Below are 21,911 nucleotides of genomic sequence, written 5' to 3'. Positions count from 1 at the left end.
GAGGGTTCGGGGGGGTCAGTGCGGGAGGGTGGGAACGGTGTGGGGGGGGTCAGTACTGGGGGGAGGGAACGGTTCGGGGGGGGTCAGTACTGGGGGGGAGGGAATGGTGCGGGGGGGGGGTCAGTACTGGGGAGGAGGGAATGGTGCCGGGGGGGGGGCGGTCAAGGCCCAGGCGGGCTCTGCTCCTGGGGAGGGAAGAAAGCCTGTTGGGTCAGCACCTAGCAGGGAACCCACAATACCATTTGTGATCTCGTGCCCTTCGTACTGGCCCCACATGCCTGGAGTCGGGGTGTCCCTGGCTCCCCCCAGCCCCTGCTCCCTGCCTCAGCCCACAGCACAGGGGCTGCAGCTGCACTCAGGGGCTCCTGCCTCATGCCAGGCCCTGGGGAAGGGTGAGACAGTGACCAGGGTTCCCTGGGCCCAGCTGAACACAGGAGCTGGTAAGGGGCCCAGGATTCTGCAGTGGACCCATCTCTCAGCTCAGAGCTTTGGGCTGCCAGGCCAACCCCAGGAAGCACTAGTGGCTTCTCTGGGGGCATGCAGAGCTCCAGCTGCCAGGGCCTCACGGTGCTGCACATGCCCCTGTCTGAGCACCAGCCCAACGAGGGGCCCGGCTGCCTGCACCTGGCCAGGAGCAGGCATGGAGTGGCATATGCAGGTCTGGGTATGTTTTCAGAGAGGAGACATGCAGCATCCAGGCTGGAGGGAGCTGCTTAGCAGCTTGGTTCAGTGACAGATATATGACTTCACATCTCCACCCGCCATCACCCTACCTGAGAGGGGAGGTGAGTTGTACAGGAGCTAGACAGGGGTGTAATTAGGAGCGAGGGGCTGGAATCAGGCAATGGAGTTGTCAGGCTGAACAATGCTGTCACTGCTGCCCTGGCCACACCAGCCCTAAGAAGAGAGCATTTTGCTGGGGTGGTTTGGAAAGGGTTCCACAGGGTCCCTTTGGTTCAGTGATGGTGCTTGGGTCAAAGAGAGACAGTGGCAATACGAGGGTGTCTGCACAGGCTAGAAGCATGCGGAGGAAGGGCTGTCGTAGTCTTAGGATCCCAAGCAAGGGCGAGCTGCTCGCAGGGCTGTTGGAGAAGGGCCCCTGCAGCAGAGCACTGACAGTTACACCCGGCCGGGCCGCCATCTCTCTGAGTGTGAATCAATGTTGTGGAATTCAGGAAACCGGTTTCACCACCAACCCAATAATCTAAACACTCGGTTCTTCCTGAGACGCCACGACTCTGCCCTGTGGCATCTGCGGCAGGAGCTTGGTTTCTGGCTTCCCTGCCAAGTTTTGGTGCCGCCCTCTCCTGGGTCCCACCTCCCCTCCCCATGGCTCTAATTGTTGGGTGTAAACCTGCTGCAAGGATCAGAGCCCGGCACCACAGAGCCCTGGCCTGATGTGGGCACCAGCAAACAAACGAGATTTCAACAGCCAGCTGGCCCAGAATAACAAACCTGCCGCAGATCCCAGGCTCGGGCTCCAGCTCCTCCGAGCCAAGCCCCACTGGGCTAGCAGCCAGGAGCACTGCTGTGTGTGCACAGCCTGGCACTGCAGGGCCAAGCCAGGTTGATGGCATGGACAGGTGCCAGGCACCACCATGACAAGAGGTGATTTAAAAGGAGACGCTGGCCAGTGGTTGAGGGTACAACAGCTGTTGGCATCTTGTGTATTTCAGTTCCAAGCAGAGTCCAGAGGGTGCTGCCAGGATGAGGCCAGAGAGATTGACCCTGCCAGCCCCCAGCACCTGTGTCCAGCAGGACTGAGTAGATTGGTTCCTCTCCACCCATCAGATAACCTGCAGCTGGGAGAGGCAAGTGGCACTGCACCAGGACTGCTCGTGGGGGCTTGTGTCTGACCTTAAAGAGCAGCATGTTGCTGCCAGCCCATTAGAGACAAACCAGAGCCCCCCCCTCCAGCAGGAACACACACAATGGAGCAAGCAGCTCCTGGAGGTGGGACCAGCCCTGCTGCTACCACTGGACAGCCAGGGGCCAGGCCACGTGGAGCCCTGTCTGCATCATCCTCAGAAACTGGGCCCATGGTCCCCACGCTGGGAGCACTGCTCCCCTTCCCAGACGCCTGCCTTTAGCTCAACATCCCTGGTCAGCAGCAAATGGAGTTTTGGCTGCAGCAACCTCCTGGGGTGCAGAGTAAATACCAGCTTCCCTGCTGCCCTATCCTGTCAGCTGGGAGGCCTGGAACTCACCCCTGAGCACCCAGGGACAGCCGCTGGGGTCCCCCCATGGCGGGAGAGAAAGAAGCAGCCACAGGAGCCAGAAGTACCAAATTCAGATTTATTCCAGGAGAGGCTGAGCAGAGCCGTGCCAGGCCTGGACCTTCATATCCAGAGCACCCAGCAGCCAGCCCCCTGCCCCACCCCATGGTGCTAGCCTGCCCCTGCCCACCCCTCAGCACCAAGCCACAGCCTACGTTCTGGGCTGTGCTCTGCAGCTGAAGGGGGGGAAAGCTGACCACACCTTCCCCCTGATTGCACTTGTGCCTGTGACCCCACCAGGTGCTCTCCTGTGGGCTCTCGCTCTACACAGGCAGGTCCCATCCCTCCCCTCACCCTGGGCTGGGCCGGGCCGGTGGGGGAAAAGGTTCTTCATTTATCTCATCTCACTAGGCATGTGTTACTGCCTCACGGGAAAGCTTCATACCCAGACGTCGGCTGGGCCAGAACGGGGGAGGGTGGGCAAGGACAGGTCTGAGCGATGGTGCATGCTCTCTGGCAGGAGCTGCTTTCCATCTCCCCTTCTCTAGGTCAGGATACCGACCCAGCTCCGAAGCAGCACGAGAAGCCCCAGCACAGAGGCCACAGCCCTGGGTGGTCTGCAAAACCCCTGCACCTGTCCCCCCCTCCTTTTCTCCTGCTGCAGAGACTCCAGCAGAGCCAGGTGCCAGGGCAGCTCTAGCCCTGGCAGGAAGTGATCCGCAGCATCCGTGTTTCACATTTCCCAGGCCTCAAGCCCCAAGGCCAGGCTACCTGCATGGGCACCCAGCACTGGCACAGCAGGGCAGGTTTACTCTGCCGCAGCTCTCTGCTGGGGCCAGTGAGCAGTGCAGCCTCAGTGTGAAGGACATGCAGCAAGACTGGTAGGCATGCAGCTTGGACAGTGTAAGGAGAGGAAGTTGGGCATCTCCCCAGCGGGGCCAGAGCCCTTGCTGGGGTAGGAAGCAGCAGGGGATGGGGGAGGAGGAACAGGAAATCCCACTTGATGCTGGGCTTCTGTTTGGCAGACAGTAAAAATCATGGTGCAAACTTGCCCTGCCCAAGGCAGCTGTTGGAGCACAGGCCCCTGCTGCAGAGGCAGAAGTAACACTTGCTCCTGAGACTTCCCCAGGGATGGACCTGCAGTGCTCACAGCATCATCGGTCTGAATGGAGAAGCCCCCTTGGCTAGCCCAGTCAGTCCATGGTGCAGCCTGGGTACCATCCCAAGAGCTCTTGCTCCTTCCCAGTCCAGGCTGCTGGCTTCCCATTCAGATTTTTGAAGACTCGACTCTCTCGATCCAGGGTGAGTCTGCGTCAGCATCTCTGGGCTCAGCCCGCAGCTGCCGCAGCTCCCTTTCCAAAGCCTGGCTGCGGTGGTACATCTCCATGTAGCTTGCCTGGATCTCCCTCTGGTAGCGCAGCACTTTCTCCTTCTCCTCCTGCCAGGTTTTCCGCTCCAGCTCAAAGTTCACAGCCTTCAGCTGGGCCTGGCGCCGCTCCCGCAGCAGCTCTGCCCACAGCCACTCCACCTGCCTCTCCGGGGGCTCACCACTCTCGCTGTGAAGACCCCAAGACTTGGAGTCGTCAGTTTCACAGCCAGAGAAGTCCTGGCAGACTGGCATGGGAGCATCCCCCAAAGGGAGGGAGGAGCTGGGCTCTGGTGGGGCCTGGAAGGAGTCCCCTAGCTGGGCCAGCTGAGAGTCCTTGGCTTGCACCTCTGCCCGGGCCTCCCGCAGCTGGGTCTTCAAGCTGAAGATCTCACTGACTTTCTGGGCCATCTCCTCCTGGGAGTCTCGAAGCTGCTGCTTGAGCAGTGAGATCTCAGCCGCCTTCTGACAAACCTGCAGGAGAGGCAGAGAAAGGGTGGAGAGGGACAGAGCGAGATATGAGATGCACAGGAAAAGGGGGGATGGGGTTTAGAATCATTGGGTGAATCTGGAGAGGAAACCCCCATTCAATCCCAACTCTGCCAGGCAGGGGCATAGAGCATTAAACCTGCCATGGGGCAGCCATACCAGGCAGCACTCTCGGGATTCCCACAGGCAGGAAATGGAGGCTTTGTAGGGGTGTGAGGGATGGTTTGGAGGCGGGGTGGGGTGGGGGGGTCACTAGGCTTTTGGCTGTAGTCCCAGGTCCACAGCTGCATTAAGTCACAGATGACAGTGACTCAGCCTCTCTCTGCCTCGTCCTGAGCCAAAAGTTCCTCCCCAAAAACCTCAGAGCATGGTACAATTGGCGCCTGTGCCGAGGGCTGAGGCTGTGGGTTGGGACTGAGGGGCACTAGGACAGCTGTTGGGGCAGAAGGGTGAAGGAGAGCTGCAGGGTTCTCCTTTACTCACCTCCCACCTGGTCTCTTCTAGTTTGGGGCTGACACGTTCACACTGCTGCTGCCACTGCCTCAGCTCCTCGCATTGGCCCTGGTGCAGGCTCAGCTCCTCCTGCAGCCGCTTCTTCTCCTGCTGCGCTTTGTAGAGCTGCAGCTGCAGTGCCCGCTGGCTGCGCTGGGCCTGCTGGGTCACCTGCTGCAGCTTGGCGACATACATCTGCTTCAGCTCGTCCAGTGCATCCATCCACAGATGCTGTTTGTCCTCGAAAACCTGCTGGCACAAGCAGAGGTCTGTGCCCAGCTCCTGGGGCGAAGTGCCAGGCAGCCCAGCCCCCTCCAGCAGCTTGTTAGTATTTGAGGCTGCTCCGGATCCCAGCCCTGCAGCGGGGAGCAGTTGCCCCAACTCCATGGTGGATTAGAGGTGGCTTAGTGAAAGGAAGTCACTAGCACAGGGAGCAGCCTGGCCCCATGACACTGGAATGGGAAGCAGCAGCTCTAAGGGCCACCCTGCAGCAACACACAATCCATCTCCAAGCATGATACAGTCAGGACAGCAGCGCTCACCTCCCGGCACTGGACCATTCCCCCCCTAGTACGAGCTTCGGAAACATAAATGTCTCCATTTTCTCAAGAGAGCACATACAGGCTGGGCAGCTGCTCCTATGGGCCACCCACCGCCACCTTCCCTTGGTGCAAGGGGGAAAAGGCTCCTCGTGCACTGAGATTTTCAAGCCCAATCTCTCTGGAGCAAGCCCGATGCTCTGGCACTGGGAGCAGCAGGGCCCAAGCTCCCCATTTCCCAACAGGTCACTGGATTCTGGAGGTGAATGTGCCCTTCCCCCGCTCTGCTCGCACCAGACACAACACACCAGCACACTACTGCCAGCACAGCACTCCAGGGAATCATGGACCACACACAGACCCCAACATACAGTGAGCTCCAAGACAACAGCACGGGGGCAATACATGAGACACTAGCATCCCTGCTTTGGGGGTGGGGGGAAGCAGGCCCAGGGCCCTGCACCCTCAGACCAACCCCACTGCACTCACCTGCGTGAAGGGGTCTTCAGTCTCGCTAAGGCTCCTCTTCAACTGCCACAGCTCCCCACTCTTTTCCTGCAGCCGGTCCTCCAGCTGCTTCACCACGTCCTCCAGGGAGTAGGTGAACTCGTAGGGGGGTGGGGGCTCCCCAGAGCTTTGCAGACGGCTTAGCGTGGCCATGCTCTTGCAGGACAGAGGTGCTTTCTCCACTGCCAGGGGGTCTCTGGGGCCCCAGGAGGCCCTGTCAAGGGAGCCCCCAATGTGGTTGATGTGGCCCATAGAGGCGCTGAACTGGCCCTGGGCAGGTTTGAAGTGGGGAGGGTAGATGGGGAAGCTCTGGATGGAGTTGTGGCTGGAATTGGAGGCCTCGTCTAAGCTGATGGTGTGCAGCAGGTGGGTGCGCATGTGGCCATGCTGGGAGGAGGCACCGGTGCTGGTGCTGCTCTGGGACAGGAGGGTGTGCAGGCTCCCGTTGCTCTTCGACAGCTTCTGCCCTTTAGATGAGGCCAGGCCCTGCATGGAAACCAGGCCTTTCCCAGCCACTGCCTTGAAGGCCGATGGCCTGATCCGACACTGAAAGACAAGGGAGCCAAGGATCAACCTGGTCTCAGCAGAGCCACCCAGCCCTGCTGCCTCTCCACTCAGCAGGGAGAAGAGCTGAGGCACCCCAGTCTGTGTCCCCAGCTGCAGGATGGCTCAGGGCTGCCCCACCCCTTTGCCCTGGACACAGAGATGAGGTTTATGTACAAGGACCTTCCAGCAGCTCCCAGCTGTCACAGCAGTTACAGGGGCCCATCACCACCTGGCCCGCCGAGAACATGGGGACTGTCCATAAGGGCCCCCTCCTCACGTGTTCTGCGCCAACCAGCTCCCATTTGGGGGCTGCACTCCACTCTAGAGACAGCTGCATTTCAGGGGCGGTTGGTGCGACGCACTTGTGGGAAACATCCTTACAACTAGTCCCGCGGATCCCTAGCCACATGGGCTGCTCCAGCCCAGCCCATCACCCAGGGCCTCACCTTGTCAAAGCGGCCCCGCTCCGGCAGCGAGCTCTTGGAGAAGTCTGCCCCCCGGTGGTGCTCGCGGGAGTAGCGGTCAGGGGACCGGTTCTCACGGTCGCTCTCGTAGTCCCGGTTGCAGGACGCCCCCAGCGCCTGGTGCTTCCTCTCGGCCCGGGGCTCCTTCCTGGCGCTGTGCAGGTAGCTGAAGAGCTCCCGCTGGCTCGGGCCCTTCCGGAGCAGGCCGTCCGGCTGCCGGAGCCCCCGCGAGCCCCCCAGCACCGCCCGCAGCTCCACAGGCGTCAAGTCCTGCTTCTCCACCAAGCTGCCCACGCTGCCCATGCCGCAGCCGTAGCTCCCAGGCGCAGAGGCTAGGGAAGAGTCAAGGAGGCAGTTGCCAGGGTCACAGGTCACATGAGGGGCCTGTGCTGTTGCCATGGAGAATTAGACCAACGTGTGGTACCAGCACTGCCAAAGGAGGGAACAGACAATCAGCAAAGGGGCGTGAGTGGCTGGGGCCACTCTATGTCCACCAGCCCCACCCTGAGGGGGAGAGCAGGGCTCCCTCCCCCATCCCCATGGATGCCCAGCCAGCCAGAGGGGAGGCAGAGAGGCCACATCTCCCTGTGTCATGCAGAGCCCACTACTACTCCCAGCATTCACAGCAGGGCCCCAAAGACTCATCCAGGGTCCCCATGCAGGGACCCCCACCCCACCCCTTGCCTACAAGCAGCCTCTGGTGGGAGTGGGTCTGTACGGCGCCAGCTGCTCCCTTCAGGCCTGTAAGCTGAGGATGCAGGTGCCTTCTTTCAGCCTCTGGAGCTGGGAACCCCAACAGGAGCCAGCCAGACACTAGCATGTTCCCCAGAGATAAAGCAGGGTCCTCTGCCACTGACCTGCTCCCCCCAGGCAGCCAGAGCCGAGCCCCAGGGAGCAGCACGCTGGGAGGATCCGGCTGGAAGTCGGTCTGCCTTGCCACCCAGCCAAGGCTGAACTGCTCCCTCCTGTCTGACGTGGTGGTTCCCACACCCAGCTCCTCCTCCCGCCTGGGGGGCTGGGGAGGGAAACCAAAACAAGCACATGCCACCCAGCCAGGCAGGCAAGCTCCAGTCGCCCGCCTGGGCTCTGTCCCCAGGCTGATTCCTGGACAATTGGTCCCCACACGGCTGTGGCTGCCTCCTCCCAGCTCAGACGGGACCCTGGGCCAGCAGCATGGTCTTTACACCCACCCATCCACCCTCCCAGGAGCCTTTCCAGACCCTGGCCACAGCACTGCGTTGGGGGCGCTCCTCGGGCCGGCTCAGGGGAGAGCAGTCAAGAGGAGAGTGGGGGATCCAGACCAGGCAGGCAGACGACACCCCTCCATGGCTGTTCTGCGGCCTGGGGCCCACAAACTGGGGTCTCAGTAGCACAAAATCCAGCATCCAACTTAGCTCCCTGTTGGGAGCCACAGCAGAGGGGCTAAGGGCTGGCTGGGCTACAGAGGCTGCTACCCCCTGGCTCCCAAGGAGGGGGCAGTGCCCCTGTCTGAGCTGCACCCACTGTGGGCATGACAGGCCAGCGCCTCCCCTCCCCCTTGGTGCAGCTCCTTTCCCTTCAGAGGAAGGCCCAGAGCCCAGCTCAGGAGCTGGGGGAAAGAAGCCCACCAGCTTTCAGCCTTGAGGTGCGAGTGCAAGATACCAGGGGAATCCCTGCGGGGGAGACATGGCCCTTTGCTGGAGGCTGGGCCACTGAACGTGCTGCCCTAGCAACGGCGCAATGCCAGAGCCCCCAGGCGGCGGATGCAAGGTGCCCCCAGACAGTCCCTCAGGCGCCAGGGCACTGCTGCAGCTGGGATGGAAAGTCTGGCTGGGCAGAAGCTCCCCACATGTGCCAGAAACTTTTTCCGTTGGGACCTGGTCCTGACCCCACTGCACTCAATGGACAAACTCTTGCCACGTCCCATGGGCTCGGAACAGGGTTCCTGCCCTACCTCAACCTTCTGGGCCTGACCAGCTGCACCAAGAGGAGCAAGGCAACTGGCAGCCCGGGCCTGCACGTACCCAAGGCCCCATGGCCTGGGCTCCCTGTCCCCCCCTCCCCACTCCATCCCCTCGAGGAGGGGCACAGGGGCGAGGCGTCCAGCTCCTCCAGACAGCAGCAGAGGTTGAAGCCAGCGTCCCGGCCCCAGCCCTGAGGAGGGGAAGGGCTGAGATGCTCCATTCCAGGCAGATGCTGTGGCATGGGGGCTGCGGGGCACAGGCCAGATGGCACCAGCGGGGGAGGCAGGAACAGGAAGGACGTGAGGTAGGAAGTGGCAGTTTCCTTAGCAGGTTCCAGGCAGCACACTCCGGGCCCTGCTGGGAGGAAGCCCAGGAGGAAACTGACAATGCTGCTTAGCAACTAACAAGCCCCTCGCCCTTCCCATGAAGCACAGGGGACAGGAACAGCCCCTCCCTCCCCAGTGCTACCCAGGGCAGTGGTCAGGCCTCCCCCTCAGTGCATAGGGCTACCAACCCCGGCATCATCCCCAACATGCTCTACTCCCCAGGCTGGCTCCAGTGCCTGCTCCCTGCCCATCAACCCTGGCAGCAGCGGGGACAGCGAGACCAGCCAGCTCTGGGGCCTGCTGCAGCACCAGGAGGGAGCACAGAGAACCCAGCCCAGCCTGAGAACCAGCAAGATGCCCACGAGGTCCCGACTGGGAGAGCTCCTTGCTCTGGGCAGCATTTCCACCTGCCCTGGACTACGGACCTCACCCCAATGCCCCCGAAGGCCGCTGCCCACTTACTGCAGGCTCACGCTTTGCCTCGGGCACCCAAATCGGCAGTGGCATTTCCACTGGCAAAGGCAGTCTCCAGGGGCTTGCTCTCTGTGCCCTGCCTCCAACACCTTCCCTCTGCTCTTCGCCGGGACAGGCAGCCAAAGACGGCAGAGCCAGCGGGGGCAGAGTTCGCTAGAGGCCCCATTTTACAGATGGGGAAAGTGAGACAAAGCAGTTAAATGACTTGCCCAGCAAAGACCAACCAGCCCTGGAATAACGTCACGACAGCCAAAAATGAACAGGCTAAGCACGGGAACAGCACGGCTGCCAGTCTGCCCATGCGGCAGTACTGCCTGTGTCGGGAAAGCACAGCTTGTGCCATGACTCTCACCCACTTGTCCTCGAACACTCAGCCCTGGATACCCGAGCGTCCGGGGGGGTGGGGCGGAAACTTCCCTTCAGAGCCCCAGTGAGAACAGGACAGCCAAGTATGGGGGTGGGGAGGTGAAGCTGTCCAAGGCCCAAAGCTGGGAACCTGTTACAAGTCGCACCACTGCAGCTTGGGGGACAGGAGGAGGGGGTCTCAGCCTGCTCCAAGCCCAGCACTGCCAGTGCCAGACCGATCCCTGCTGGGGGGCCTGGGTCAGGCACTGCCCTGGCCCAAGGGAGCTCCCAGCTCAGGTGTAACGCCCCAGCTCTCTGCACCAGGCACTGTGTAAACAAACAACTCCCCTTTAATCACTGTCACGCACAAACCTGTCTGACAGCTCCTGCCCTGCAAGGTCATCTCCCTCCCAGGGAACCCAGCATCTGCTCCCACAAGCCACCTGCATATGGCTTCCAACCTGGGGAGGAGGGATCCACGCTCCTCAGGGGAGCTGGGCCACCCTGGATGCTTCTGGGAGCTCAGAGGGGTCTGCAAGGGCTCTCGCTCCTCAGAGGCTGGGCAGGGCTCCCTGCACCTCAAGCACCAGAGTCTCCAGCAGCAGGCCCCACGCCCTGAAAAAGCTGCTGGGACCAGACCCCACAGCCGACTCCCCCCCAAGACCCACACAAGCACCCCAAGGAATGGACTGCCTCTGTGGAGCAGGGATGGTCCACGGAGCAGCTCAGCTTGCAGGAGCTCCTGGGCCCAATCTCCTCCCTGTACCTGAGATGCCACTGACACCTGTGCCCAGTGGGCGTCTCCCTTCGAGTGCACAGCTCTGGCAGACCAAGGCAAGTGGTGCCCAGGTGCCATCCCACTGCCTCCTCCCCTGCTTCTTCTTCTTAGAAGGGGCTTTTTGGCTGCCTGAGGGGCACATGGCAGGGGGGGCACCATGCAGTTCCAGGCCTCTCGGCCCACTGGCCCCTTGCTCTCTTCTGCGGCAGCCTCTCTGGCTGAGCCACGTCAGTGAGGTGGCCCACCCCAGAACAACCCTGTATACACCCCCATGGAGGGGACGGGACCTGAGCTGGATTCCAGGTGTGTTGCACTGGAAAGCAACTCTCAGCCCCAGCCGGGACACAGCCACCCTCCTTGGGCCCTAGGATAACCCCACATGCTGTCACACAGGAATAAAACACTTCAGACTGAACACGGGGCACAAGCTTTTTACAGGGAGGGGAATTAACCATTGGTGCAGCTTGCAGGGTTAATTCTCCATCATTGGAGGCTCTAAATCGAGACTGAGCGTCTCTTTGTAAAAGCCTCCTTCATGGCTTCGCTCAATCCCGCAGCGTGGTGCCATTTGACATCACCCCTGGAAGAGCGCTGCAGCAGCACATCACCCCCTAACGTCACACTGGGGCAGTGGGGTCAGCACTTACTGCCAGGGGAGAACATCCCTTTTACTGAGACACCTACTTTGGTCCCCAAAGCACCTGGCTGTTCCCGGGAGGTGAGCCACACCGGACCTGCTTAGCACTGTAGCGACCACAGCTGCAGGAGGCCTGGCTAACTCCCAGCCCCTGCTGCGCAGACAGATTGGGAGCAGCCTGAAGGTATCCATGACACACAGGCGTGAGGAACGTTCTCACCTGCTCCAGGAGCCCCTGGGAACAGGGAATGCTCAGTGAGTGACTCCCCAGCCCCTTCCTTGGGTGGCAGCTGGTCCATTGCACACGACACTGCACAGCAATCAAAGCACTGCCCTGGCAGCCACAAAGCAAGGATATCAGCTCCCTCCAGGTGCCAATGGGACATGCCCCAGCCCCTCTGGAGTCCACAGAGTCTTGCCAGGACCCGGGCCTGTATCCCGATTGGTCTGGAAGTTCCTTTCAAATCAGCCTCTGGCACCTGCCGGGCTCCAACCCCGCTGGGCTGGAAGGGCCCTTCCGGACCGGGTGGGTCACACGCACTCCGCAGCGCAAGCCTAGGGAAGAGCTCGTGCAGTGCAGCAGAGCTTGTGGGCCGGATTCAATGGGAGCTTGGCCACGACTTCATCAGGAGCAGGCAGGGCCCTGGTACCCTGCCCTGGCTCTGGAGAGGCCGGCATCAGCGCAGCCTGTGTCTTCAGTAACAAAAGGGACAGGCACCGGGACTGTGGGAGAGACCCTGGGTGGACTTAAACCATAGACACCTCCCCAGGGCCAGGGCCACAGCACGACTCACAGAGGGGCTGGGGCTGCATTCCAAGGGAAGGTGCCATCCACCCAGCAGTGCTGTGCTTGGGGGGGCAGGGACAAATGGAGACCAGCCCTGTGATTTCACAAGCTGCCCTGGAGCAGCATGGGAGTGGGGTGGGAGACGTTGAGGCAGGATGAGAAAGCAGCCCCATCCCATGGCCACACAGCTGGAGCTGGGAAGATGCTGCCAGTACAGTGTTGCCTGGGATTTCGAGCTGGCCAGCGAAGAGCCCAGAGCAGGGCTCAAGCAGTGGCTACCCACAGGGGCAGGCTCTGCAACCCACACTTAAGATGGAGTTTTTGAAAATTAGATTCAGCTTTCAGGGCTTAGGGGACTAGCCTGACACCCGCTCCCCCAGCTCTTCACACAGGCCACCAAGCCTGCAGTCTGGGCTGCATTCATGCCAGCAACCTGGCAGGAAATGGCCCAATCCCCTGAGTCCTGCAGACCCCAGGGAGATGGGCTTTGTTGGCTCCTAGAGACTGGCTTTGCCAGGCTTCTTCCGCATGCCCTTGACCACAATGAACAGCAAGAATCCAGCAGCCCCAGGGAGTCTGTCCCAGGCAGGGAGGCTGGGGGTTATTCTCCAAAACCTGACAAGAATCTCAGCACTGGTTGGAAACACTAGACCAGTGGTTCTCAAACTGTGGGTTGCGACCCCATTTTAATGGGGTTGCCAGGGCTGGCTTAGACTTACTGGGGCCCAGGACCAAAGCCAAAGCCCCACCACCTAGGGCCATAGCCCGAGGGCCTCAGATTACAGGCCCCCAGCCTAAGACTGAAGCCCTTGGGCTTCTGCTTTGGCTTCCCACCAGCAGCAGCGGAGTTCAGGCAAGCTCAGGCTTCAGTCCCCTCTCCTGGGGTCATGCAGTAATTTTTGTTGTCAGAAGGGGGTCTCAGTGCAGTTTGAGAACTCCTGCACCAGACAATTGCTGCTCCACCTCCCTGCCCCTGGCAAGCTCCCCAAGAGCCAGGTGCTATTTACCACCCCCAGGTGCCGAGCAGTGATACTCAGCACGGGGCCACCCATCCCTTCTTACTCCAACGGGAAGAACCAGGAACCCCCAAACATCATCAACCCCTAAGTGAAGATGGGCACTTCCCTGGGCAGCCACAAGATGCCTGTGGCAAGCGGAGGCAGAAGCGCCAGACCATGAAAATGGCAGGCGTTTCCTGGCTTCTTCTGCCAGATCCTGTGGGTTGTGAAATCCCCAGGGCAGGTGAACACCACAGCTTGGGAACACCACCTGAGCACCTCCGCAGTACCCCAGCTGCTATCCCAATGGAGTCCCAAAGCACAGCCCAGCCTAGGAACTGTTCGAGCTCCGGACAGGGCATTCAGCCACCCATACTCATACCACACATCCCGAGGACGACTCCCGCCGCTACCCTGCATCCCTCCTCTTGCCAAGGCCTTGCTGTCAGACACCAGCTAGCAGGTTCTGTAACCCGAGTTCTATAGACACACCACTTCACAACGGTGACGGGGAGACAACATTAGGTTGATGGGGACCGCAGATCACCTTAGCTCTAAAATGACCAGCAGCGCGCAGAACGAGGAACACACCTGCGGGGATGGGGGGACGGGGGGATTTTCAAGCATAAAACCCTAGTAAAGCCCAACACATGCTATATAAGCCAAGAGCCCAAGTCCGCTAACCCTCACTGCCCACACCACAAACCCTGAGCATCCAGCGTCAGGTGCCCAGGCAAAGAGGCTGAGGAGCGGAGGTCAGAGTGGGGAGAACGGGCTGGTGTCCCACAGGCCAGGCGGGTATGTCTGAGACAGCAATCCTGCTGAAACACAGACATATTCTTGCTGAAGGAGGTCACCGTTCACTCCAGAGCCACGCTCCTGTCTGAACACTGTTCATGTCTATTGCCGCCAGGAACAGCTCAGAACACAGGAGCTGGAGAAGGAAACATTCCTGTTGTGTTCTCCGCGTGTCTGACAGCACCTGGTACAGTCAGTTCACCGGTCTCCCCTGTTTACCCCCATTTGCAGGATCTTTCATGTGTCCAGAGAGGAAATAACCTGTTTTAAACATTTAAGTCTTACACTCTCGGCTATCACAGTGCGGAGGCCGCAGGGAACCTGACCTGAACAGACCAGCCCGGCAGCAGTGGGGGGTTTGCAGCCCGGGGCTCGGGGCATGCAGAGCTCGGAGCCAGGTGGCGGCCCTGGGGGCCGCAGTTCAGGCACCTGGGACCCCGGTTAAGGAATCCTGAATCCGATCTCAAACCAACAGCACCGTTTTGCCGGGGATGGGTCCCCTCCAGTAGAGCAGACACGCTTGGCAGGGAGGTGGGCGGCTGCCTGGCAGCGGCGCTCCCCTGTCCCCATGTCACGGGCACCAGCAATAGTGACCGAGAAACGGCCTTTCTCCAGTACCCGCCCTGGTCCAGCCCGGCTCCCCGGGAATCGCTGGGTGCAGGGCAGATCCCAGGAGCACCGCGCCCCCGGCTCGGGAACCCAGGAACACGGGGCCGACCCAGACCAGCCCCGAGACGCCCAGCGCCCGGGTAGGCGAGTGAGAGACCCCGGCCTTCGAGCGCTCCGCAGCGGGGCCCCGGGCTCCCCCCACCCGCCGCTCGGCAGCTGGTCCAGACCCGCCACGGCTCCTCTGCAGCCCGACCCAACTGCTCCGCGCTCCCACCCGGCCTGGCCCGGCACGGCCCGGCTCGGCTCGGGCCAGCCCCACCCACGCCCTGGCCGGGATCGGGCACCCCGAACAAAGCCAGTGTCCTGCCGGCCTGACCCCGCGCAGAGCCGAGCCGGGCCGGGCCGGGCCAGCCCCCAGCCGGATGCGGGGCCCGGATCACGGGGGCCCGGGCCAGGCGCCGCAGGTCGGGCCCAGGCTCGGCGGACACGTGCCCCGCGCGGGCGGCCCCGGGACTCACCAGGCTCGCGGCGCGGGCTCCGCGTGGCCGCTGTAGCTCGGCCGGGGCAGAGGCAAAACCCGGCCCAGACGCCGCTCCCGCCCGCAGCCGCATCGCGGCCGCTCTGGGAACCCAACCCGGAGCGGCAAAGCCCGGCCTGGATCGCAGCCCGGGGGCGGGACCCTGCGATGCCCGCCCCGCCCCGCCCCGCCAGCCACGGGGCCGCTGCTGGACCCCCCTGCAGGCAGGAGCGGATTAAGCAATTGCTGAGAGCCCCAGCAGCTCCGGGGGCCCCTATAGTCGCTTTTCATTATTGGGGGGGGGGATATTCCTGTTTAGCGCCCCCCCACCGTTAACACCGCCCCGGGGGGGCACATGGAGGTTCTGATCCACAGAGCCCTGCTCAGCTCCTGCTGCCCAACCTTGCAATGCCGGTTAACTTTTAACTCCCTCAGTCACTGGAGACCCTGGGGGGGAAACCCTCGCCTGCCTAACCCGTCCTTGCCAGGATCTGCAGCGAGCTGCAGGCCCTAGAGCACCCGCTCCCTCTTTCCAGCTGCTCCCGCACATCCAAGGCAGCTAGAAATACAGTACTCTGCCCCTGGGCAGCACTGCTGCTGTTGGCGCAAAGGTGCTGGGTCAGGGTGGGCTTGGCTGGGAGCAGAGGCAGCCCACCGGGTACTGGCTGCATCCACAGCTGCTCCATGCTATGAGCCCCTGCCCTAGGGAGCAAACCAAGTATTCAGTCTCAGTGCCCCCTTGGCCTCTCTGCCAGCCCCGTGCTCACGCCCTGCACCAGAACACTGGGCTCTGGCACGGGGGGCCTCTGGAACGGGGGGGTGTGGTTCCAGCGGGCTGACAGGGCCTGTTTTGATTATTGCCCTTTACACATGTAGGCCCCTCGTTTCACAAACAGCACCAGGACTCAAGACAACCTAAAGAGTAGGGCTCCAGCTGGAATCCTGGAACAAGTCACCCAGAACACCCCCTTACAAACATCTGATCCATCCCTCCATGATGCTGCTATTCCCAGAAAGATGGTATCTACAGGGGGTTCTGTGCCCATCTCTGCCTCACCACGACTGTGCAAATCTCATCCCCTCTCCATGCCTCAGTTTCCCCCTTTGCACAAAGGTGGCAACGGTCCTTCCCTCCAGGGTGGGGTGATTATGAAGCTTTACGAATAGACATTCCCAATGTGCTTGGAACCCTTGGCCGGCAGGTGCTAGAGATGCGTAGAGGGCAAGTACTATTACTGGAGGAGTTAGACAAAGCTGCTCCCATCCCCTACGGGTGCTGGAATTTCTGCCATGAACAAGCCCTGTCCCCACAGAAGGTTGCCAGGGTACAGGCAGAGCTAGGCAGGGACACATGCACTGCAGGCTGCTTCAAGCCATGCCTCCAGCTGTTTACAGGGGCAGTGTCACCACATCCACTCGTGGGCAGTGTGTGTCCTTGCACATCGATGTCCTTTATTACAGCCATAGCAGCAGGGAGCCCATGTCCCTGAGGGTCACAGTCCGTTCCAAGGTGAAATGATGCTTGGCCTCACAACCCACTCCCTAAAGAACAAAATCTGCAGCTTAAACGGGGAAGGGACCTCACGAGCAGGAAACTGTGATCTGCTTCAGTAATCAGCAAGTGCCCCATCCCACAGTTAGGAAACTCAAAGAGCACACAGCACTGTGGGGAGAGCCCGGCTCACCTTGCTGCAATACGAGCCACCTGCATGTGTGCTTGGCCCTGGTGGAGCATGGTGACAGGCCCTGGCTCTCCGCAGAAGGTGTACGTGAGGAGTTCAGTGCTGCCAGGACTTGTTCGCTCCCCAGCCCTGGGGCTCGGCCCTGGACATGTATCATCGGGATTCGCATTGTGAAACCCATTGAAGTTGATGACAGGAAACAGAACTGGCCAGGGATGAAACATCTGATTGTATGAAGCATCCAGATTTTCCAGCCATGCACACCTAGCATTCCTGTTCACGCGTTACTGAGCTGCAATGATAGGGTCTCGTGGTAATGGAACCGCAGAGGCTCCCTCCAGGCCCTTTGCTCTGTTTATAAAGACCATGTTGTCAACACCAGACTAAGTGGCACCTCTCTCACTTCTCCATGGAAGTCTTGAGTGCTGAGAATATGTGGGCGAGATCAGTGACAGCCCTTTAATCAGCAGCAGTAATTTTAGAATCTGGCCTTGCCTGAGAGGAGGCTGCATGCAGCGCCCTGATTGTGCTGTGCTGGACGGGGGTGGGAGCGGGGCAGCACAGGGCTTTTTGCTAAACATTCTTCAGCGTGCAGCCAGCCTGGCTCGCTGGGTTTCACCAGCTCACGGGAAGGCAGCTGAGGTGTTTCAAAGGGAATCCCAGGGAGCCTCTTCTGCTCCCGGTGTCAGCTACACAGAGCACAGCACAGGGATGATCTTTCTCCTTGCCGCCCCTGCCTGCTTTAGTCATGAGATGTGACACAATCAGGGCCTCTGAATCAGACTCGCTCACTCCCAGCCGGGCCTGGTTTTGTTCCTTTGCGTCCCCTCCCCAGCTGTCACCAGCTCAGGGAGTCGGGATCCTGGGGCGTGATGTTGGTTGCAGCAGAGACAAGGATGCAAGCACCAGCCAAGCGCACTCCAAAACAGGGACCCAAGCAAAGCACCAGCACCTTCTAACTCAGTAATTACACGCACTATGCAACACACGCACGCCTCTGGGAAGAGACTGGCTACCGGTTCTGAGCAGCTCATCGTTGTGAAGCCAAGAGCCCGATTTACTGGGGCTTGACTCGCTTTTGAAATGGTTGGGGTTGCTAATGCTCAATTAGGCACCAGGGAGGGGCACATCAGCATTGCCTGCAAGGGGCAAAACGAAGGCCTGAGCTTCCCTGAGGAATACCCTAGTCCCATAGGCTCTGAGCTGCCCTGCCACCAGGCTCCACAGCATGCCCCCTTCCCCAGTGCAGGAAGCATCTGGGGCTGGAAGAGCCAAAGGAGGGAGGGATGGATCTGGGGTGGAAGGAGGTCTGGCCAAAATGTTCTTACATCCTGCTGATTCTGCAGACCTGAAATGGCCTGTAAACCTCTTAACACAAACTCACTTGCAACCGTGTGCACATAATTTGCCTCAGCAGCTCCCCATCTATTTTAAAATCTCCTCAGTAAAATGTGTCTTCCCTCCCTCCTCTCTGTCTTGGCTCTCTGTGTGACTATAGTTTTCTGGGGTTGATGCCATAACATGTTGAGAGACCCAGTTTGCACAAGAGCCTTTACACAATTTAAAGCTGCACTAGGTAGTGCTCACAAACACACGTGCTCCCACACCCCCGTGCTGATTACACCTTGTGCAGACACCTCAGTAGCACGGCAGTCTGGAAAGCAGGGCAGTCTGTCCAATGCATCTTCTGGCCCAAAGGCCATCTCTTCCCCTCCCTGCCTTTATCAGTGGGGTGTCTATTTCAATTGTGATCCCTTGGGACATGGATCTGCCTCGTTATGTGACAAGCAGCCCCAGTTTGGGGTGTTGTAGGAGCAATAATAGTAAAGTCTCACGGTAGGTTACATTCCCCTGGCAGTACAGTCTAGAGCCCCATGTGTGCACAGAACGGGCATTAGTCATACGCCCACTTGGTATCCCTCAGCTTGCCGGGCCGGGATGGAGGGGTACGTACTGGAGCAAGTGGTAATGCCATCAGCCCCACTGCCTCAGCAGGTTTTGGGGACCCAGGTAGAAGGAGCTAGTCGTACTTGGGACCTGCTGCTACAGGTCCTTTAGGTCTCTTCTCTTGGAGGTTATTGAAGACGGTCTGGCTCGGGGTGGCGTAAGAGTGTCTGGGGTGGATCTGTGAGATGGCTTTCACTATGACCTTGTAGTCCATGCTGAGGAGCGAAACTGGGTGCCAGTTAATTAGCTCAGTTTCCCCTTTTTAGGCAGCAGGGTGAGCACGGCTTGCGGGCACGACAGGGGGCACCCTGCTCCTTAAGGACTCGGCCCAGACGGTGGCAAGGGCCAGGCTGAGGACAGCGCAGAATATGCGGCAGAACACCGCAGTCAGCCCATCTCTAGCTGCCAGGACTTCACCTGGCTGGTCCCTGAAGCTCTTACAGCATATTTCATTGGCCCCTCAGCTCCCTCTGGGGGAAACCTGAACTCGTGCAATAGCCACGGATTTGCTAAGGAATGCTGCAAACTGACCCCTGCCCTCCTGTAGTCAAACAGGAGTTTTCCCCAGGCAAAGGGGAGCTGTATGGGCCTGTCTCCCTGTCCCTGGCTCAGTCCATCTCTTCCTTCCTCTGCCCAGGGCTGGGCTGAGGCATAAGAGCTCCTCATGGTAGGGTTCCAATCAGCAGAGGATTCTGCCTGCGCCCCATGGAATGAGCCTCCCAAATACCCGGAGAAAACCTGCTTCAAGACAGAATTAAAACCGCCTCCGACTGCACACCCCGAGTTTTCACCTACCACCCCACATGGAACCCACATGGGATATCAAATAACTGCACCCCCCACTCAATGGGGACCCCATCCCAAAAGAAACCTTTCCCAAAACCCCTTTTCTGGCCTTCAAACAACTTCCCAAGATCATCATCAGAAGCAAGCTGCCCACAGACCAGGACACCCCAACACAGCACCAAACCCTTCCATGCAACAGACGCAAAACCTGCAGACATATCTCCACTGCTAGGATGAGCCACACCCCCCCCCCCAACTCAAGATCCAGGGGTCCTACATATGCCTATCACAATATGTGGTGTACCTCAGCCAGTGCCCTACATGACCCAATAGCAACTATGAGGGTGCAACTAGACAATCACTGTGCTGTCTGTGTACCTCACACAGGAAAATGATGACAAACACCCCATCACCTGTGGGTGAACACATTTCACAAAGCGATCACTCCACGTCTGACCTCTCAGTCCTCGTCCTCTAAGGAAACCTGCACAATACCTTCAAAAGACAAGCCTGGGAGCTTAAATTGAGAATTTTGCTAGATACTAAAACTCATGGACCGAACAGAGACACTGGATTTATGGCTTCTTACAACAGTCTGTGCAGGGCGGGCTCCAGGGTTTTTGCTGCCCCAAGTGGCGGAAAAAAAAAAGGCACGATCGCGATCGGCGGCAATTCGGCAGCAGCTCCGCCGCGGCGCTTTCTTCTTCGGCGGCACTTCGGTGGCAGGTCCTTCCCTCCAAGAGGGACCGAGGGACCAACCGCCGAAAAGCCCGATGTGCCGCCCCTTCCCCTTGGCCGCCCCAAGCACCTGCTTGCAGAGCTGGTGCCTGGAGCCGGCCCTGAATCTGTGACCCGCCAACGACTCGCCCGCTGCTTTCCCCCAGGTGACTGTTAACAGGCCACTTCACCTTGAAGGGTCCCTTGAAATGTGTGTTAGCTACTTATGCTAAACTGTCTGTCCCACCTCGTATTCGGGGGCCCCGAGGGCCTTCCCCACACCCGGGAAGAGCTCTGCCCGGCTCCGGGTCCCTCTGCCCAACAGACCCGACACCAGCCATCGCCTGCCCCCCTCTGCCCCTTCCCTGCAGCCAGAGTCCGGCCCTGGGCTATTGACGACCAGGAGGAGCCCGAGCCGGGGAAGGGACCCGAGGGGCAGCAGGGGAGTCACCCCCCCACCGGACCCTGCTGTTCCCCCGAGCTCGGTGCCAGGCCAGCCCCTGCGGGCCACGGCTCGGAGATCGCCCCGCCCCCTGGGCTCTGCCCCGCCCCCGGGCCCCGCCCCTCACCGGCTCTCTCCCCCGCCCCCCTGGGCGGGCCTCGCACAGGCTCAGGAGGTCCGTGGGCGGGGCTAATGGCCCGATGTGGCCCCGCCCCCTGGGGGCTCCGGGCCCAGGATCCTCCCGCCGCTCTGTGACGTTAGCATGGGGCGGGCCGGTGCCACGTGGGCGGGCCAGGGCGCCCCTATGGAGGCGGAGCACGGAGCCCAGAGCCCCCGCCCGGGGTAAAGAGCCCCTCCCAGGGACTAGCCTCTCCCCCCGGGCCGCCCTACCCCCTCCAGGTCAATCTACCCCCCACCTCCCCTCCTCCAAGCAAGTAGCCTCTCCCCCTCAGTGACTAGCCCCCCGCCACGCCTCCAGGGCAGCTTGGCCCACCCCCTCTGCCCCCCCATCCCGCACCAGGGTCTTGCCCTCCCCCACCTCCTGACACCAGTCTCCAGTTTGTCTGCATTGGGGACATGGGCAGAGGCTGTGGGGACAGTCCCCGCCACATCCCTGGTGGTTCATGGGGATTCTCAGCCCGTAGTGGGCGCGGGGCCACCGGGGACTGACATGGGCTCGTGTCTTGCAGGGTGGCCGAGTCGGAGGAGTGGCACCCGACTCACCTTCGTGTGACCGTCCTGAGGGCTCGGTCACTGCGGGCCAAAGGGGGTGCTGGCTCCAGCAGCCCCTACGTGGTCATTCAGCTGCAAAAGCAGAAATACATGACGTCAGTGGTGCCCCACAGCCTGACCCCCGAGTGGAGGGAGGAGTGCACACTCCAGCTGCCCAGCAGGCTGGAGGAGGCAGAGGAGCCCAGTCTCGTCCTCACTGCCATGCACCACTGTCTCCATCGCCCCGACCAATTCCTGGGCCGGCTCTGCCTTCCCCTGCCACAGCTGTTCTGCAACAAGGCAAGGAGAAGGAATGAGTGAGTGTTGCAGCCACCCCTGCCCCATCCATGGGGCTGAGACCTGGGGCCAGGGAATGGAGGTGTCCCAGGGAACCATTTACCTCCTGCCCTTCTGTGGTTGACCTATGAGCCAGACACATTACCAGGGCTCAGTCACCTCTCCTGGGGTCTGTGTGGGGTGCCCCAGAGCACAGAGCAGCTCTACGGGGAGCTTTACCTGGTGGGGTTGGGCTCTCTGGTGCCAACATACAGCGGAATGGGGGCGGGGGTTGGACTCCCCTCTCTGGCAGGGTCCAAGGACTGATCCAGAGGAAGCCGAAGCTCCCCATAAATGCACCTGGCCAGGTGTGCGGTGGGTGTGGGCCTTTCTGACTAGCTGGTAAAAGACCCCTAGAAAGCGCTGTCTCAGCTCGGGTGCGGAAAGCCTGTGACCAGGGGAAGGGAGAAGGGCTGGTGGGAAAGGAGAGGGCAGAAGAAAGTGGCTCAGAGAGCTAGA

At 60.7% G+C, this 21,911-nt stretch overlaps 1 protein-coding gene and 1 long non-coding RNA gene across 4 annotated transcripts; one reads left to right on the top strand and one right to left on the bottom strand.

Moving 5' to 3' along the window:
- Positions 1 to 118: 118 nt before the first annotated feature.
- Positions 119 to 3,113, top strand: LOC135973213 (uncharacterized). The gene is made up of 2 exons (XR_010589968.1): positions 119 to 785; positions 1,677 to 3,113. It is a non-coding gene; the product is annotated as an uncharacterized LOC135973213 (long non-coding RNA).
- N4BP3 (NEDD4 binding protein 3) lies at positions 2,282 to 21,753 on the bottom strand. 3 transcript variants are annotated; one of them, XM_065555238.1, is made up of 6 exons: positions 14,833 to 14,948; positions 7,477 to 7,634; positions 6,602 to 7,048; positions 5,592 to 6,155; positions 4,555 to 4,812; positions 2,282 to 4,056 (listed from the first exon to the last, which is right to left on the bottom strand). In XM_065555238.1, the coding sequence occupies exons 3-6, from the start codon at positions 7,016 to 7,018 to the stop codon at positions 3,484 to 3,486; spliced, it is 1,812 nt and encodes a 603-aa protein (XP_065411310.1). In that variant the 5' UTR covers positions 7,019 to 7,048; positions 7,477 to 7,634; positions 14,833 to 14,948; the 3' UTR covers positions 2,282 to 3,483. The 3 variants fall into 3 exon arrangements, with proteins under 3 accessions (XP_065411310.1, XP_023966573.1, XP_023966571.1); XM_024110805.3 differs by lacking the exons at positions 7,477 to 7,634; positions 14,833 to 14,948 and adding an exon at positions 21,129 to 21,753; XM_024110803.3 differs by lacking the exon at positions 7,477 to 7,634 and having other exon boundaries at positions 14,833 to 14,973.
- Positions 21,754 to 21,911: the final 158 nt, after the last annotated feature.

This window comes from Chrysemys picta, chromosome 8 (assembly GCF_011386835.1).
Source record: "Chrysemys picta bellii isolate R12L10 chromosome 8, ASM1138683v2, whole genome shotgun sequence".
Classification (NCBI taxonomy): domain Eukaryota; kingdom Metazoa; phylum Chordata; order Testudines; family Emydidae; genus Chrysemys; species Chrysemys picta.
Note: the sequence above shows the minus strand (reverse complement) of the source record. Positions and strands in the feature narration are given on the sequence as shown.